Source organism: Parasteatoda tepidariorum, chromosome 3, assembly GCF_982258835.1.
Source record: "Parasteatoda tepidariorum strain Cologne lab strain chromosome 3, Ptep-v5.0, whole genome shotgun sequence".
NCBI lineage: Eukaryota > Metazoa > Arthropoda > Arachnida > Araneae > Theridiidae > Parasteatoda > Parasteatoda tepidariorum.
In genome coordinates this window covers 118,670,464-118,684,305 of record NC_141757.1, presented here as the reverse complement: position 1 = coordinate 118,684,305, position 13,842 = coordinate 118,670,464, and the positions used below count along the sequence as shown (strand labels likewise).

At 29.0% G+C, this 13,842-nt stretch overlaps 1 protein-coding gene across 2 annotated transcripts in view; it reads left to right on the top strand.

Annotated features, from left to right (window-relative positions):
• The window catches only part of LOC107454877 (LIM domain kinase 1), a 58,845-nt gene that overhangs the window by 21,796 nt on the left and 23,207 nt on the right, over nucleotides 1–13,842 (top strand). Inside the window, exons 1-7 of one of the 2 annotated variants that reach the window (XM_016072210.4) lie at nucleotides 3,384–3,659; nucleotides 4,579–4,674; nucleotides 6,461–6,596; nucleotides 7,933–8,042; nucleotides 8,558–8,746; nucleotides 10,080–10,173; nucleotides 12,860–13,080. In XM_016072210.4, the coding sequence (XP_015927696.1) occupies nucleotides 4,586–4,674; nucleotides 6,461–6,596; nucleotides 7,933–8,042; nucleotides 8,558–8,746; nucleotides 10,080–10,173; nucleotides 12,860–13,080 (839 nt within the window). In that variant the 5' untranslated portion in view covers nucleotides 3,384–3,659; nucleotides 4,579–4,585. Of the gene's footprint in view, nucleotides 1–3,383; nucleotides 3,660–4,578; nucleotides 4,675–6,460; nucleotides 6,597–7,932; nucleotides 8,043–8,557; nucleotides 8,747–10,079; nucleotides 10,174–12,859; nucleotides 13,081–13,842 lie in introns of those variants that run through there. The other variant, XM_087159973.1, reaches the window with a different exon arrangement.

Here is a 13,842-nt window from a genome sequence, read left to right as displayed (position 1 = left end):
TATGACGGGGAAGTATTTGCTATGTACTCCGAGATTAAGAAATCCCGTCACATGATAGAGGAGAGAAAATTTCAAATCTATACTGATCGAAAACCCCTAATAATTGCCTTTCAACAAAATCCTAACAAATGTTCACCTCGACAAGTGCGACATTAAGATTTCATTTCCCAATATTCTACAGATATCCGTCATGTGCTTGGTCTTCAAAACGAAGTCGCGGACGCTTTATCTAGAATTGAAATTAATTCTTTTGCCAAAACAACGTTTTTAGATTTTAATAAATTTGCTGAAACAAAAAAAAAAAATTATTATTCAGAGCTACTTAAATATCTTAATAATCAAACAACTTCTCTGAAACTTGAATTGAAACCATGTCATATTTCTAATGATGATTTAACATGTGATACAGCAACCGGCCAGCCAAGACCCTTTGTGCCCGAGTCGTATCGAAAAATCATATTTGACCACCTGCACAATATTTCTCATCCTGGTATTCTCGCCAGTATCAAATTAATCTCATCTAGATTTGTATGGCCATTCATGAAACGCGAAATAAAAGACTGGGAAGAAATAAAAGCCGAAGTAAAAGACTAAGTGTTGTGAACCTTGCCAACGCACTTAAGTCCAAAGGCATACTAGAACACCGCGTGGAACATTTTCTCTTTCTGATGGACGCTTTTCTCATGTCCATATGGATATTGTTGGACCTTTACATTCCTCAGGTTGTTTCAATTACACTTTGACAATGATTGACCGATTTACCTGGTGGTCGGAGGCACATACCTATTCCTGACCAAAAAACAGTAACCATCAGCAAATTTTTTTAACCAATGGATAAGTAGATTTGGTTGTCCTTCCATCGTAACAACCGATCGAGGAGCACAGTTCGAATCGAAGTTGTTCAGAGAGCTTTCAGACCTATTGGGGACGTCTACAATACGGATTACAGCATAGCATCCAATTTCAAACGGAATCGTAGAACGATTCAGCAGGCATCTAAAGTCAGCACTAAAAGCTCACGAAAAAAACCAGTGGCTTGAGACAATTCCAGTAGTCCTATTGGGAATAAAAACAGCCAAAGAAGATTTAAATTCTTCTTCAGCTGAACTCGTATATGGATCTCCGTTACGCTTGTCATGCGAGATGTTTGAAAATGCAAAGCCAACTACGTCTAATCATGAATTCATTTCACAATTACGAAATCATATGCAGCAATTAACACCAGCTACCACAACAGTACATTGCGAAGAAAAATTTTATGTTCATCCAAATTGGAAATCTTGCTCTCATGTTTATTTTCGGGTCGATCATGTAAATCCTCCATTGCGTCAGCCTTACTCCGGTCCTCATAAAGTTATTAATAGATTGAAAAAAAAAAGCATTACCATTGAACTGAATGGTCGAAAAACAACGGTTTCTCTAGATCGAGTGAAACCCGCCCTTTATTTAAAGGAAACTGCTTTAAAAGCAGTGTCAAAACCAATTGTACCTACGGACCAAAAGGAGCCAGCCAAACAACCAACTGTTGCACGTACAAGATCTGACAGACATGTCAGATTTTCAAAAAAATTAGAGACATACATAACTAAATAACTCATTATTGTAGTTTAGTTTGTGATGTATGTTTAATAGTTGAGAAAAATGCTTTTTTAAAATTTCTGTTATGTTTTTTAATTTCTGTTAACCAATTTTCATAATATTATTATTTATATCCATTGTACAATTCTTGTCACATACTCTGCTCTAGTGGTTATATCGTTTCTTCGGTTACCCTCAGTCACTGGGGGGATACTCTGTGGTGAATAAAATCATTGCCAAGGCAACAGAAAAAAATAATGCAACCCTAGAACAAAAGAGCAAAACGTCTTTTGCAGTGTGGCGGCGTGCACTTAAAGAAATGTGTATAAAGTTTTGTTTTCATCCAATAATGTAATGTTTTCCTTTTAAGAGCAAAATGCTCATTTTGATTAAACCTTTAGACGATCTAATATGGATAATTAACTAATTATTTTATGATGGTGACCCGGACGTGATATGAACTAGCCAACATTAATGGATGGTCCACATTGAAACAGTTGATACGCTTAAAATATAGCGCTAAAAAAAAATCCGGTGAAGTAAATGAAAGTTTTCCGGTCAATAAACAAAATTGAAGAAAAAAAATGAGCGGAATGATATAAAAAAATTAAGAAAATAATGAGCAAATATGATATAATTCTTTTTTAGCATAAATCAGCTAGTGGTATTCGTTCATCGAATTCTATCACATATAAAATTTTGGTAGGGGAGTAATGCGGTGTAATTACCACTATAAATATGAAATACCAATTCACTAGTACATATGACATGTTAACTTGATTCCATGTCATAATTTTCGCTCCTTGTTTATTCCCTTATTGTATATATCTATTTTATTTTTATCTTATTTTTGATTCAATTTGCGCTGATTATCGTGCGTTGTAAATATGTATAGATTTTATATTTAACCCAGACCTTCCTTAATATTATCGATCATCATAATCTTCATGATTATTTTACTTTATATTGTTTATGATTATATTGTTCAATTGCACCCCATGCCATTCTACATTTCATGATTGTCCATGTCACACGAACCCCCTCTAGATTTTTTGGTGTTGAGCCCTCTTCCTCCCATCTCCATTCCTCCTCACTACTCCTCATCATCGATTTATAACTATCGACGAGTCGGTTAATGCCGCTTCGAGGCAGCGCACCAAGATTTATGTGATTTCCACCGTAACTTGATTCTATCATGAGAACATTTTGATAGATGTAAGTTGAGTCGATAATTCAAATTCCTTCACGAGTGAAAATATCACTGATGACTTTTTCATGGGTAAAGTATTTCAACAATCAGGTTTTCGCTGGAATATCCGAATTCCCAAACGATAAATTTAGCATGTGGTGTAAATGGCTATTTAATGCTCTCTTATGCACCTCCGATCGGAGCTGAATGTAAAACCGAGCCATTTACAACGGGGTTCACGAACTTCCGATCACTGAAAAGAAAAATGGAGATCAGCGATCAAAATGTGCTACAGGTGGCGTGTGGAGAGTCAAAGAAGAAGGAAGTAAGTTAGATTCCGTCTTAATTTTCAAATAGATTAAGAACTTTTAAGTTAAGAAACTATGTAGAACTAAAAACTACATTGATTATAATTCTAAAAGATAGTGTCGTTGACATCTAAAAAAAGTTTTTGACAGTTAATTACGAAAAATATTTGAAAAGGAAAATATCGTTGTACATGCCTTTACAACTGAAAAAAGGAGGAGATGGAAGGGGGGAGGGATAAGACATGGAGCCGTCTTCTCCCCAGATGGCGATCGCGAATTCAGCTGGGTGCGCAATGCGTAAATCACATATAGTGAGAATAGATCTTTCCCAATGGATGACAATTTTTTCGTATGTGAGAAAATTTGCTATTAGTGTAAAAGGCCCTTTAATGATGTCATCCGTGTTATGCAAAAAATTTGTTTGTTTTTTGGCATCATTATTTATTTTCGTAGCTATTGTAAACATTAACATGGCTGCATATTAAAAATTTCGAAAAATTAAATATATTTTTATTCAGTCTCTTAGAATTTTTATGAACACTTTTTTTAGTTCCTTATATTATCATGTATAATTATTAAATAAGGTACCGCCCATCTTTTAATGGATATTAATTTAAATGTACATCATTATAGTAGTTTATTATACTTCACTAAAAATTGCTTATGATTTGTGTGACGCTATTAAAAGTGTGTAAATTATAAAAAAACATGGGCACACATATTTATTTCAAATATAAGCGTGTATTCTTAGACTAAAACCTTCGAAAATTGAAAAGGTTATGCTTTATAATTGCTTAAATTTAGTACCAGGGAGTGTTTCTTTAATGTTTGACATTCTACTTCAAAACTTAAAATCGACATTCTAATTCAAAATTGCTTTTTTTATTAACTTAGAAAGTGCTCTAATGTTCCAAATTCTATTTCAACTATTCAAATGCGCTTAATTAATGTTTAAAAACTTATAAAACAACTCAGGTTTGAAAAGTCGATTTCTGTATCGTATTCTGCGGCATAATAATTGCCATGTTTTTGACAACTTTCGGGCAGTAGCCTGCAAGAAGCTAAAAGAAAAAAAAAAACCCATTCAGAAAGAAACCAACATGAAGGGTAAACTTCTACATGTTTTAAAAAAAATTGCAATTTTAAAATCCATTTGGCGATTGTAGTTGGTCTGACAGATTACGATATAATAAATAAGTGACGATAAAGATAATGCTTTAATATGTAAAAATGCGTGTGCCTCAGTTTGCAAATAACTTCTTTTGGCTTTTAATTTGACTCAAATCAGGATTCTTGGACTCAAAATTTTGAAGTGCCTATTGATCACCTTTTCTTTTACAGAAATATTAATATTATTACTTAAGCTAACAGACTTTCTACTGTATGTGACTTATGTTACTTCACTAATAAAATTATTTTGCTTAATATTTATATCTATCACAAAACTTTATGAGAAATTTGTTCGATTTTTATCCTTGTTAATTATTTCTATTTTATTTTTAGATTAGTGATGCCTTTCTGTTCGGGATGTTTTGAAAATATTACTGATGAGGAATGTATTCAAGCATGTAATAAGGACTGGCATGGCTCATGCTTTCGGTATCAGTATAATTTTTATTACTTCAGATATTAATATAGACATCATTTCAGAAACCAAACTGCGTTGACAGTGAAAACAGAATTCCATATTTATACATTTTTAAGGTGTTCAGTATTGGGATGCTTAGATTTTTGCATCTCTTTAAAATTACTATCTTTTGCTACATTTATGTTTTGCTTTAAGTATTGTGTAATTTTGGATTCTTATGTCTTTCGAGCATTTAATTGATTGATTAAGGTAATTATATTTTAAACTTAATTCTCGAATTCTCAGTTTTTTAACAACTAAAGTGTTAAAAAATGGTATAAACAATAAATTATGAGCAATGAATGCTCTCAGCGGCGTATGCAGACATTGATGACTATGATTCATCGGGAGACGTTTTACTCATTGTGCTTAAATCAAAATTTCTGAAGCTTTCCATTTTTTTTAAAATTAAAAAACACTTCAATTTAAACACTAGAATAGCGATGATTGCAGAACATCAACGTTTTCAGATACGTTGATGACCGCCCATTCCTATTCAGTGTGTTGCTATTAGTTTTAAACTGTAAATGCATGAAAATTTATAAGTATAAGGTGATATTCCGTTAGAATGCTTGTTTACACCATCTGCCAACAACCAATTGTATTTGTATTTAATTACAAAGTGTATTTGTACTTCAAGCAAAAGAAAAAATTGCATGTCAGAGGTGAGTAAAATTAATACCTTTCGTGTTTATCTTCTGTGATTTTTTTAAAAATTGTTTTTCTTGTGTCACATTCCTGTTGTCATCAAATCGTGACCACCATTTAGACCCAGATATTAGTATAAAACTCTTCCCTAGCTTTCAATGATTGAAAGATTGAATTACATTTTAGCTTAGGCATGCTACCCATTTTAATGATTTATTATCGAACATAAACCAGTGATTTCACTTGACTTTGAAAGTTATGGGTCTTTAGGACTTCTATAATTCTAAGCCCTTTTTTGCATAAAGTGAGTCCTTTCATAAAAATGGTAGAAAAGATAAGTTATCTTTAAACAATCAAGAAAAAGCAGCAATGTAATTTGATGCTTAGAATTATTCTAATTTTCTCTTACAACTGTTAATTTTGTTAGCGCTTATGGATGGTGTAAAATCTGCTGTCGCTCTATTTGTTTTCTAAGCTGGAGAATAATATTTCTTGGTCGAGGTGTCATATCTTATTTTTTGCATCATCTGTATGCTTGTTGTTGTATTTGATGCATTAAGCACATGAACGGAGTTATTGCTAAATTAGTTAGGATAAATTTTATTATCATGAATATTATAACTGAAGCTGGGATACAAATCTGAAAATCTGTGCAACACGAGTAGCAAATTTAAATGTCCTTCAACTTACCAGGGTCTTGCAAAAATGATTTAAATTATTTTTGTAACTAGTTTGCCAGATTACAAAATATGAAAATAAACTTATTATTTTTTGAAAAGAATTAGTTTAATAACAATTAACTAATAAAATAATTAACTAAAAATTATTTATTTTGTTATTTTCTTCATTAATCTTTCTTTTCTTTCTTTTTTTTGTCTTTATATTATATATGCACGGTACATTAGTAAATAGCAAAATAATATGTAGGATAGCAATATTTTCCCATATTTATCTTTTGTTGAATTCTAGAAGATCAAGCATAGGAATATAAAGTAGTTTTTATGCAAAAATAACTGCCATTATGTTTTATTTATATATATGTTTAAGAAATAATCTTTTGTTGTTTCAAACTATATTTTGCGTTTAATAAAGTATCTGTGTTAAATTTAGATGCACAATGTGCCAAAATCCAGTTGTTGGAACATTTTTTGAAAAGGATGGCTTAGTATATTGTCAAAAAGATTATTGGAATGAATTTGGAGAAAAGTGCCATGACTGCAAACAATTTATTTCTGGTCCAGTTATGGTAAATATTGAGCTGAAGTTAACTTTCATAGTAATGTTCAAATTAATAGTGAAATTTTTTTATATTTATTCTTGTTTAATAAACAGCTTAGCCTATAACAGTTTTTGATGGAACCGAATAAATACTTTTTCTCTACCTTTTATGCCAAAAAATTAGACCATGTGTTCAATTTTCAATATAATTATTAAAGGGATAATTTATTCTGACAATGTTATAGTTTGTTATAATTTATTCTTTTTAATAGATGTAGTATAATTTTAAAAAATTTAAATAATTTTTTTAAATTAAAATTTTTCTTTATTTCTTTAGTCTTCCCAAAGTTTAGTGTATAATGCCAAACTATCATATATAAAAGTCTTATCCCATCAAATGATCTAAATCATTATTTATATTTACATGTGTCAATAAAATGTTATGGATAATGTTGATCATGAATCATATTTTTCAACTATCATTGATGTTTACCTGTCAAGTTTTATTATCCTATGTATTGCTTTGTTGTAAGTATTATTTTTTAGCAATGTTGGTTCAGATATTTTGGGAAAATTCAAGGAATACTTTCCCCCCAAAATAAGCATGTACCCTGTCATTGAAATTTTCGATTCACTAAGTATTGATTTCGAAGAACCTTCCTTGTTATGTCTGTGTTAATGAAATGAATGGACGAAATCTTTTAAATATAGACTTTCACTGCTTAATGTCAACAATCAAATAGTAGCTTTGGTGAATGCCCAAAATGTTTGTTATTTCTTACTTAATATGAATATGTTCATTGAAATGTTAATATTTGGCCGATGTTTCAATATCCTATTAGAATAGGTTCTGAAAAACATCAGGGAATATTGGGCAGTGACACTGAACTTTAAAAAGTTAAAAAAAGAAACATCTGTGTAGGGAATGCTGGGCAAGTTTGTATCAAGCTTTGGCACTTAAAGAAACTTTGTTGGAAATGCTAGGCAATAGCACTTAAGTTTTAAAAAAAACCAATCAGTGTATGGAATACAAAAATTTTAATTGTGAAAAACCTGGGAGTGGAGAACGATTATCACAACACCTACCCAGTATTCCTCGGTGTTTTTCCTAATCTATCTTATTTGGATAGTAAAATATTGAATAAATATTTAAATATCAGTGAATAGATTAATATCAAATCAGATCTAGCACTTATTTCAGACATTTGTCAAAGCAACTAAGTGGTTGTTGACATTCACTGATGAAAGTTTGCAATTTTCGTCTTCCACAGAAACGCATATATAATTAATTATAAGCATAGTGATTGATAACATTTGTGATTTAATAATTATTTTAAATGCATAATAACATGATTACATTTAAGGTTGCAGGTGATCACAAATTTCATCCTGAATGCTTTACCTGTGATAATTGTAACAGTTATATTGGAGATGGAGAATCTTTTGCTTTAGTTGAAAGGAGCCGTCTTTACTGGTAACTTTTTTTCTTCCACTTTTGTTATAGAAAAAATAAAAAGTGTATTAAAACATATAATTTTAAGCTAAATTTCTTTCATGTAGTGAAAAGGTCTTTTAAGTATGAGGTTTTTAGTTTATATTCATGTAAAATTTGTAACTTTAAATTAAACTAACCTGAAAAATATGTTAATTTGTAGCTGTGTATCCAAACCAGTAGAAAAATAACAATATGAAACCTGTAACTGCAAGTCAAATTATAACAGATTTGGCAAGATTTTGCTCAAGAGTTAAATTCTGATATATATATATATATATATATATATATATATATATATATATATATATATATATATATATATATATATATATATATATATATATATATATATATATATATATATATATATATATATATATATATTATTATTTTTTTTTAAATTTTTTATTTCATTTAAAAAAAATGTTTAATGCTAAAATCAATATTTGTCTCATACATTGTGATGTTAATTATATATCTTTTCTTCCTTTTAGTGCTTCTTGCTACAAAAAGCAAATGACTCCTCTTTCTCAAAAACTGCCCTTTTCTAGTGAACCTCACAGCATTAAATTAGTTGAAATTCCTGCCCATTCTGAAGCTTCCAACAGAAAGGTCAAAATATCTGTTGGTTGTTGCCAAAATCAGAAAGTGGAGAGAGGTTTTCATGAGCTTCATATATCTGAGTAAGTAAAAATATTACATCCTCTAACTTTTTTTTTTTTTATAAGGACCTATTAAAAAATAAACTTCTATTACACGTTTTCATGGTAAGTTTGTCTCAAAAGAAATAAGCAAATCACAAACCCCTATACCTGCGTAAGAAAGTTGCACCCCCTTCTGATTTTGCTTTAACTTAAATATTTACTGTTGTAATCCAATTAATATTAAATTCAAATAAATTATGTAATGTAATTTTGCAAAAAAAAAAAAAAACTTAGGTCTTAATTTTTTTCTTTAAAGTTTTGAGTAAAATATTATTTAGAAGTCTTTTGTGTTTTCCTTTTGTGTTCAAAATTCTTGACCCTTAAAACTCTTTGAAGAAATTTTTTCCAGCTATTTAATTATTTCTCATTCCAAACTTAACTTTTTCTTCAAATTTGAAAATTTTCTACATATAAATTTCTTGTTTCATTTTTTATGAAAATTTTGAAAATAATGGGATTTTAATGTCTTATGTAAATTTTGCTCATACCCCTCCTGCCCTTTGTCCGAAAAAATAAACAAATCACATCCTCTACATTAGATGCTTACGTAATATTGGAACAACCCCTTACCAGGCTGGCTCTGGATTTGAATATGCCTGCACTTGTCTGAATATTCATTCTCCGTCCTGGTGTCCTTAAGAATATTATAAATTAATTTGAAATTTGTTTATCACATAATTATTTCAATGAATATGACATATTCACACACCACTTAATTGAAAGTGTTTTAATCTATTAATTGACAACTTAATGTAACCAAACATATCTTTTATAGCTTATACAGTGGTACCTACATTTTTTCCCCTGCCATCAGTGCTAATTAATTAATTTTAACAAAATTTTAATCATGAAGTTCAGTTTAATTTTTAAATAATAATTTCATTTACAAGTTAATAGTTAATAATTTCATTTACAATTTAATAGTTTCATTTTTCTTAGAGTTTTAAAACATCTGTCTAATGAACAGTTTTGGAAACAAATTCCTTTCTTTAGTCTGTAATTAAATATGAAAATTTTAATTCAAATAATATATAGGAAATTTTTTTAAAATTAGCCTCTTACTTATGGTTGATTCAACAAGTGGACTAGAACGACAAGTCTCACCAAGTTAAGCCCTGTACGCAAGGGGTTAATATTGGTTGAAATATTAGGCATGAAATAAAGCTGAAATTTAGTTTGTGAAGAAAACAATTTTACAATTGATTAATTTTCAGTTATTTTCATATTTTTTTGATCAATGCTAGTTTGACTTGCTTTTATTTAGTCTTTACTACTTTATTGTCATAATCTCAAATTTTATTTTTATTTTTAGTGTGGTTCTGAATAAAGATTTAATGTCTTTACACATTGGTGATAGAATCTTGGAAGTTAATGGCACACCACTTCAGCATCATTCTTTAGATGAAGTAAGCTTTTTTTTATTTATTTCTGTTGTTGTTGTGTCTTATCCTCCAATGTCTGACGAAGTCAGACAGGTTCCATCTAATCGTTGACCCTAAGGAAATTGAGGACCAGAAGGGGGGGGGGTGAGTCCTCTCTGGAAAGTCCTAAGCAGTCCATTATGTGTTCTGGAGAAGCCTGCTCAGTTTGACATTTGGAGCAGACCTCGAAGATTCTCCTGTCTTCGAAAAATGAGAGACTTTTTGTGTGATCGCTTGCTAATCTGGAAATTGCGGTTTTAGAAGCTCGTTCACAATTGAGGGCGAACGAAGAAATTTATTTCTATAAAAGCTTTTAGGCATAATAACATAAGAAAGAAAGCCACATTTCATCAAACTATGCAGGTATGATTGATATTTTTGTTAAATAAAAGTTATGTAATTTAATTTATTCTGAGTAAATTCTTAATAATTTGTGTATGTTCCATGACATTTTTTCGTATCTGTACGAATGAATGTAATATACAAGTATTTGTATGAATGTTTTGTAATGTATAAAAATGTTTTTTATCTGATATTTTTGTTAAAAAACAATTTAAGTAAAATAATTTGTTTTGAGTTAATTGCTAATAATTAATGTAAGTATTGTTTAAATGCCTATAATACATAAGAATATTTTTTTAAATATATTTTTTATTGTTATACTATCACAATTTCTGGGTTACTAATAGTAATTATAAAAATGACATATTTATTCTGTTATTTTTTAATAATGATCTTTTCTATATCATTATTAAATGTAAAATCTACTTTAAAATTAGTAAATAAATTAATCTCGTCTTAAATATTTGTTACACTTTTTTTTAAAAAAAGTTTGAAATGTGATGCAAATGTCTGAAAATTATCAATATCTCAATATTTTTAAAAAATAATCCTAAAACCATTTTATTTTCTAAAATACTAGCTAAATAAAAATCATTAAACAAAAAATGAAATAAATTAGAAAGCAGAGGTGTTATAACTGGTTGTATTTATCAAAACTATGTGTGAATGTGAAACAAATATTAGAAAGTTTTCTTAAGATTTAGATGTGTTTCTTTAAGTATTCCGTCCAAAAGTGTGAACAAGTTAGAGTTTCAGATACTAGTAGTATTTCAGCAATTGAATGTAATGTTAATATGCATTGATATTGATTTTGGATCATGTATCAAACTCAGAATACCAATGGCTAATTTTATTTTTTAAAGTATGCTAGATCTTTTTATATAATTTTCTGTATATCTTGCAGAAATTTGTTTACATACAAATAAAATTTCTTTTTAAAATAAATTCATATATTGTTACAATTACTCACTTAATCAAAATCTTGATATCACTTTAAATAACATTAAATATTTCTTAAAAATATTCTCCATCATTTTAAATTTAAAGGGCAGCAGATATGTTGAACCCAGAATTTTTTTTTTATTCTGTTTATGCAATAAGAAGGAATTATCTAATGTTAACCTTTTAAATAATTTGCAACATGGGCACATTTGTACAAAACTTTTCTTACCAGGCATATTATTTTTCATTTAATAATGTGTCTGATTCTTTTTGTTCATTTTTTAATTGAGTGATAAAATTCTATGTTTCCGAAGCTCTCATTTGTTTAACTTTTAGTTTAAAAAGCTATCTTAATATAAAATTTAGTTCCAATATTATGTAACTATATTTTTGGGCAGTTGATTCCCTCTCCCAAGCAAAAATAAAAAACAAATTGCCAACTCCCTTTTTTTTGTTCTTGTGTAAAATTTTTTTTTCTTTTCGAAATGTAATTTTTTTTTCTAAAATTAATTATTGTTGTAAATTATATGGGATTATTTTAAGATGAAGATTAAGTGTGAATGTGTAATGCTGAAATTGTGATCAAGATGTATAATGTTAATTTGGACAAAAACATGGACTAAGTCATGAAACCAAAATTCAAAACAAACAGCATATCATCCCATGATATCAATGGTTCGTAAAATCACTGACATTTATTTTATGGTGGTCCAAGTTTAATCTTAGTAGTCTCAGACCATTCTTAATTTCAAGCCTTGAAGTGTGTCTCTCCGCTTTAATTTCTTGTCATTATTCATTTCTTCTTTGTTAGATGCGTATGTAATATTTGAACAAATCCCTAATGAAAAAATCGATATTGGGTACTGCTATGTCAGCTTAATATATTTCTACTGCTATATTTTTCTTAATATGATTTATGTTTTTTCAATGTAAAAGGAATATTCACTCTTTTGCTAAAATTATGATCAAGATATAATATATTAATTTGGACAAAAACATGGACTAAGTCATGAAACCAAAATTCAAAACAAACAGCATATTATCCCATGATATCAGCTGCTGGTTCATAAAATCAATGACATTTATTTTATGCTGGTTCAAGTCAAATCTCAGTTGTCTCAGACCACTCTTTGTTTCGAGCCTTGAAGTGTATCTCTCCACTTTAATTTCTTGTCATTATTCATTTCTTCTTTGTTAGATGTTTATGTAATATTTGAACAACCCTTAATGAAAAAATCGATATTGCGTACTGCTATATTAGCATAATATATTTCTACTGCTATATTTTTTTTAATATGCCTTATGTTTTTTCAATGTAAAAGGAATATTCGCTCTTTTTCCTTAAGTATCATTTAGAGCTTGAAAAGTGAATTCTCTATTATTTTAGATCAAGAAACTCATTCAATCCCGTGATAAACCCGTTCAGTTGACTGTTGAACATGAACCTTCTGTTCTCATACGATCACGATCTATGAACTTTTCGTCAAATCTTGAAACATCTCCATATTTGTCCTCAAATGCAAATGTCCTTCCCAAGTGCTCTTTATCTCACAGACCTGCTGAACAAAGATTAAGACGCTCATCCTCACTACCTCGATCTTTCATCAGGTGATTAAATTCTATGCAGTTATTATTTTAAGTAGATGCTCTTATCATTGCATGTAGGTGCCTTTTATTTTATGTTGAATCTCTTATTTTTTTTTGTAAATGCTCTTATTGTTTTATGTACTTTTTTTTTTAAACATTTATTTCCATTTAATTTTTCTTCAAATGTTTGATGTTCTAATTTTAGATTCTACTTTTCATTTTTCTTACTCTCCTTTTTATATTTTTTTGCGAAAAGTGTCAATCACATAATCAAATTCTGTATGCCATAATCATTACAGGGTTGTCACAGAGCAAGAAAATCAAGAACAACAGGTAATTTGTCAGTCTGAGAAAATCAGGGAATTAAATTAAAATATCGAAAAAGGCAATGAATTAATTTGAGTTTTTAGTACCTAAAGTCCAATATTTTTTTCCTAAAAGATTGTTCTTATTATAATCTTTTTTTTAAAAAAATTTGTTTATTTTTTTCCTCTAATAGCAAGTGTAAGTGTTTGGTATCATTTTATAGATAACAATAAAGCATAAAAATAAATAACTTTTATGTGAGCAGTTTCAAAAAACAGGAAAATTTGATAAAATCTGTCTGGAAAAGTCAGTTTTTTTTTTTTTTTTTTTTTTTTTTTTTTTTTTTTGATTGATTGTGAAAAGTTTCCTTGAATAAAAGTTTCTATTCTAAGCAGTTGAATCTAAGCATTTTCATATTAGTACAGTAAAATCAATAAAATAGAATTAATTTAAACCACTAACATTCTAGTGTTGTTT